At 39.8% G+C, this 5,554-nt stretch overlaps 1 protein-coding gene across 1 annotated transcript; it reads left to right on the plus strand.

Moving 5' to 3' along the window:
- The first annotated feature begins 3,535 nt into the window (after positions 1–3,535).
- LOC122111180 (olfactory receptor 11A1) lies at positions 3,536–4,471 on the plus strand. Its single transcript, XM_042683911.1, has one exon. It carries the CDS (start codon positions 3,536–3,538, stop codon positions 4,469–4,471), a length of 936 nt encoding a protein of 311 aa, XP_042539845.1.
- The last annotated feature ends 1,083 nt before the right edge of the window (positions 4,472–5,554 follow it).

The raw sequence follows: 5,554 nt of genomic DNA on the forward strand, positions 1-5,554 counted from the left end.
CCTATTTTAGAAATAGTCTTTATATCCTATTCTCTTTGAATTCTTCTTTCCCTCACTCTTTGAACAATAGATTTGTGGATAACAGTGTTCTGAAAATCGAGGATGACTTTTCTTACATGAAGATAGATTTCATAGGAGAACTTTAAAAATATTTATTATTATTATATTCTTTATTATTATAAGTAGTTGTATAAAAGGGTTTCAATTCAACATGTCAGTTGGTGAGTACAATGCATCTTGGTCAGTGTTACCCCTTTCATCTTTCTCCCCCATCTCTCCCAACTCCACTCATCCTCTCTTATTGAGCTCCATTTTCACATCTCTACACTGAATATCCCGACTACATTTACCCAGCCTTCCTCTCTTCATTTGCTTGCCCTTCTCATTGACTTTTCCTCCTCTCTTGACAAATCATATTCCAGCTGTCTGGTATTCATTTTGTTCAAAGGAATTACACTATAGGAATCCTCCCCTGCATATATCATATTTTAGTTCACATGTTTGTGTATATGTGCATATAACTCTCTATATATTTTCTTTCATAGATGGAAGTCATTTCTAGAACAGATTAAAAAATGAGTCTGATTATGAAATGAATACACTTGCCTTTGTACTCCATTGTGAACACACACACACAAACTAGAAATCTAATTTCGGTGAGAGGAAGTTTTCTTTAGTTTGAGGCCATATAAATAACACTTGTTCACAGAGATTGTATCACTTTGGTCTCATTTGAAAAAAATAGCTTTATATCCTAAGCCTCCCATAATATTTATATTTCAGTCTTTGCTTTGGTACATGCCTAAGCTGTTATTTTTCCAGTTTCTCTGGACAAATTGGCATTGTTTAGCACACCAAAGGTAAGTACCTGGGGATTTTGTAATTGTCTCTTTTCTTTCTATACTTGATTGTGGGAGAGAGAGATGGGATTTGCAAGCACTGCCCTCTTTTGATGTCCTAAAGATTGTTACTCAGGAAAGAAGAAATGCTTACATATTTAGAAGCTGATGGAACTTCTTTTCTTTTGTTTCCTTGACTTGTGCTTGAATTCATTCTGCATTCCTTGAGAGTAATTTCCCAGAATGGTTGAAAGGAGAAGGCTGATAAGTATTTCTTTGAATAAAGCCATGCAGTGGATCATGTCCAGAATGAAAACATGTCAGCTGCACAGCAAAATCATGGAATTTATGTTTGCTCTTATGACCCTATCCTGTCTCCCACCTGTTCCATTTTTCAATCGGCTGAAGGTCTGTCACAAAAAGTACTTTAATTTGTATACTAGAACTCGACTGAGTGGAAGCTATAAAAAACAAATCCTAGCCGGGCGCTGGTGGCTCACGCCTGTAATCCTAGCTACTCAGGAGGCTGAGATCTGAGGATAGGGGTTCAAAGCCAGCCCAGGCAGGAAAGTCTGTGAGACTCTTATCTCCAATAAACCATGAGAAAATCGGAAGTGGTGCTGTGGCTCAAGTGGTAGAGTGCTCTCCTTGAGCTGAAGAGCTGAGGGATAGCACCCAAGCCCAGAGTTCAAGCCCGATTCTCCCCCCCCCCCAAAAAGGCAAATCCTGGCTTCCTATAGAGATACATTCCTAAGTATCAGTATGAGCTAATGATGTATTGAATTCCAGGGTTGTGGAGGTGGTCCATTGCTGGAGCTCATTGAGCCTTGATTCTGTACATACCTCTGCCCTGGGCTTAGGTGCCGTAGAAAGAGTCCAAACCACAGGATGATTTTGAACTACATAAAATAATCTTAGTGTTAAAGAAGGACTGCTAAGTTCACATCACAAAATAATGTAGATGGGAGAAGATGGTAAGGGAATGAAAAGTTTCTAGAGAAGAAGAATGGTTACTGAATCTGTCAGACTTTATGGTCTATAAAGTAGAGAACCCCTCTCTGATCAATCACGTGAGTTTAAGTTAGAGGAGAGGAAGTCTTAAATATAAAGTTATTGGTATTTGTGATTTCATCTTTAAAAAAAAATTCTGGTACTAGGGCTTGAATTCAGGGTCTTGCTCTCTTGGTTTGTAGTTGTTGTTTTTTCTGTTTTCTTTTTTTTTTTATTATTTTTGTGAAAATACCATACAGAGGGGTTATAATTACATGGGCAAAATAGTGAGTACATTTCTTATCAAGCATTGTTGCCTCCTCCTTTGTTTATTCTTTTTTACTCAAGGCTGGCATAAGACTTTGTCCGATACCAAAGTAGATATAAAAATTTAGTTCCCATGCTAAACGAACTCATAATCTTTTGGAAAAGAGAAACTGCTTAGAATAAAATAATGGAAAAAGCCACCCCAGGCAGCATGCATTTATGCACCAGCATCGGCTGAGTGGGGCCATCTATTCTTTCATTCTGGCTGTCTTGGATCAAGCCTCCATAATACTATCAGATCCAAGGTGGAACCCGCCACTGAACTGTTGAAAAACCATCAGGTGTATGCACAAAATAAAGCTCCAGATCCTGCTTATGACAGGAGAAGGCCTCATGCACTCATACTAGCTACCTCTCTAGCTTTCCTTTCCCTCATTATTCACCTACATTCTAATGCCTCTTCAGAGATGGATTAAAAAATTACCCCAAGCTACTTATCCTCTTTTTTTCTTATAGTTTTCCTTGCTTCTTGCCTTAGTATCTACTTTTCTTTTTTTTTTTTTTGGGCCCGATTGTGGGGCCTGAACTCTGGGCCTGTGTGCTGTCCCTCAGCTCTTCAGCTCAAGGCTAGCGCTCTACCACTTGAGCCACAATACCACTTCTGGCTTTTTTCTTTTTGCTTATGTGGTGCTGAGGAATGGAACCCAGGGCCTCATGCATGCAAGGCAAGTGCTCTACCACTGAGCCACCTTCCCAGCCCAGTATCTACTTTTTTATTACCTGAAATGCCTTCACCCCCTTTTTGATTTTTCATTTTTTTCCATCACAATGGTAAGGTATCCTAGCATTACTTCCTCTCCAAATTATTTTGTCCAGATTGAATTAATCAGCTTTTAGCACATTATAATTATCTGTTGATCTACACATTCTTTATGCAAGACTGTAGACTTATTAAAATGATGACCTGGTTCTATATAACCTGGTATCCACAGAAACTAATGTAATATCTTCTTTATACAAGACACAATATATGGTTGCTCAAGAGATAAGGGCCTCCATTAGTCAAGGAAGAAGTGGAACATATAGTCGGTTTTTGATGATTTGTATAGCAACAGTGGGCAAAGGAGTTGAAAATGGGATGAGGATGCTAGAATACATTATATGATCGAAGTGGTAGGTAGGCTAAAGGGTTTCAAAGGTGAAAATTGTGAATTTGGTTAAATATCTTCCGATATGCACAATAAAGGTGGGTAGGATGAGAGATCTGGGTGGCAGTCTCTATGGAGGACAGATGAGGAATTGCTTAAGCTATTCTCATTTTTTAAACTCACTTTTCTCTGCTTCACTTTATCCCTATTGATTTTAGGCTTGCAATTGAAGATTTAGAGGCACGTTAAAAACCTCTTCAATTACTAGCAAGCAAACCTTGGATGACCCATATGGAAAGTGTCTTCACAGGAAACGGGAGCATTACCAAATTTATCCTCCTTGGCTTCCATGACATTCCTGAACTTCATCTCCTTTTCTTTATTGTGTTCACTGGTGTCTATATTTCCATCATTATTGGAAATATGCTGATTATTGTGGTTGTGGTCAGCTCTCCGAGGCTCCACACACCCATGTATTTCTTTCTGGTGAATCTGTCTTTCCTGGAGATCTTGTACACCTCTACCGTGGTGCCAAAAATGCTGGAGGGCTTCCTGCGGGAGGCAGCTATTTCTTTGGCTGGTTGCTTGCTCCAGTTCTTTATCTTTGGCTCTCTAGCTACTGGGGAATGCTTTCTGTTGGCTGTGATGGCATATGATCGCTACCTAGCAATATGCTACCCACTCCGCTACCCATTTCTGATGGGGCCTAAATGGTGCTTGGGGCTGGTGATCACATCCTGGCTGTCTGGTTTTATAGTAGATGGACTGATCGTGGTTCTGATGACCCAGCTGAGATTCTGTGGTCCCAACTACATTGACCACTTTTACTGTGACTTTATGCCTTTGGTGGGCCTCGCTTGTTCAGATCCCAGAGTGGCCCAGGTAACAACATTTGTCCTTTCTATCATCTTTCTAACAGTTCCCTTTGGACTAATTCTGACATCTTATGCTCAGATTGTGGTGACTGTGCTGAGAATTCCTACCGGGGCCAGCAGGAGGAAGGCTTTCTCTACATGCTCCTCCCACCTTGCTGTAGTGGCCACATTCTATGGAACTCTCATGGTTTTATACATCGCCCCCTCTGCTGTCCACTCCCAGCTCCTCTCCAAGGTCTTTGCCCTGCTCTACACGGTGGTCACCCCCATCTTTAATCCTGTAATTTACACGTTAAGGAACAAAGAGGTTCATCAAGCACTACGGAAGCTCCTCTGCCTTAAAAACAATTGAAGTGTGATGAAAGGAGGGAAGTGAAGATTTTAGTATGGACTTGGGACATTTTGATCAGGAACTCTCCCAGGATTGGGTGAAAATGAATAACTTATTTTCTCTTTGCACGTGTGTGTGTGTGTGTGTGTGTGTGTGTGTGTGTGTGTGTGTGTGTGTGTGTCCTAGGGCTTGAATTCTAGCTTTGGCCACTGTCTCTAAACTTTTATGCTCATGGCTACTGCTCTACCATCTGAGCCACAGCTCCATGTCTAGCTTTTTGGAGGTTAAATGGATATAAGAGTCTCATTCACTTTCCTGCCAGGGCTGGCTTTGAGCTGTGATTCTCAGATCTCAACCTCCTAAGTAGCTAGGATTACAGGCATGAGCCACTGGTGTCCAGCTAACTTTGCGTTTTTTCCCCCGTTGGTCTATACTTGAGCTCTTCTGCCATTATAAGAACAGTTTAAAAAAGCAGAGCAATAATTTTCAAGTGCTAGTTAGAAAGTTACTTAAAATTCTCTTATTTCTGTATTGTATATGTCATAAATATTAATGCTGAAATTGACCACCATATACTAATAGGTGTATTTAATTATCATAGTGTGCCCCATAATAGATGTACAGTAATAATAATAAAATAAAACAATAATATTGAAACAAATGTAGAAGTATTGCTTATATTATTATTTATGGCATTTCATAATCTATTTATCAATCTATCATCTATCTAGTTTGTAATCTAGTTTGTAACCTACTTTGCCAAAGCTCTGTGTGTGTGTGTGTGTGTGTGTGTGTGTGTGTGTATGATGATGCCAGGCTTGAACTTGGCCTCATACCCTTGCTTGTCTCTCTCTCTCTCTTTTTGTTCATGGCTGACACTTGAACCCCATCTGGCTTTTTGCTAGTTAATTGGAGATAAGTCTTTAGGATTTGTCTGCCTGAGTTGAGTTCAAACCACTATCCTCAGATTTAGCCTCCTTAGTAGCTAGGATTACAGGCAGAAGGCACTGACACATGACTATGAACAACTTCAACATTGTGTGCATCCATGTTTTTCTATAACACATTTTTAGGATATAAATTGCTAGGCTAAGAATAATATAT

The sequence above is a fragment of the Dipodomys spectabilis genome, unplaced genomic scaffold, assembly GCF_019054845.1.
Source record: "Dipodomys spectabilis isolate Male_0828 unplaced genomic scaffold, ASM1905484v1 ptg000085l, whole genome shotgun sequence".
NCBI lineage: Eukaryota > Metazoa > Chordata > Mammalia > Rodentia > Heteromyidae > Dipodomys > Dipodomys spectabilis.

Coding starts and splice junctions, on each gene's coding strand:
- LOC122111180 (XM_042683911.1), top strand. CDS start 3,536: ATGGAAAGTGTCTTCACAGGAAACGGGAGCATTACCAAATTTATCCTC.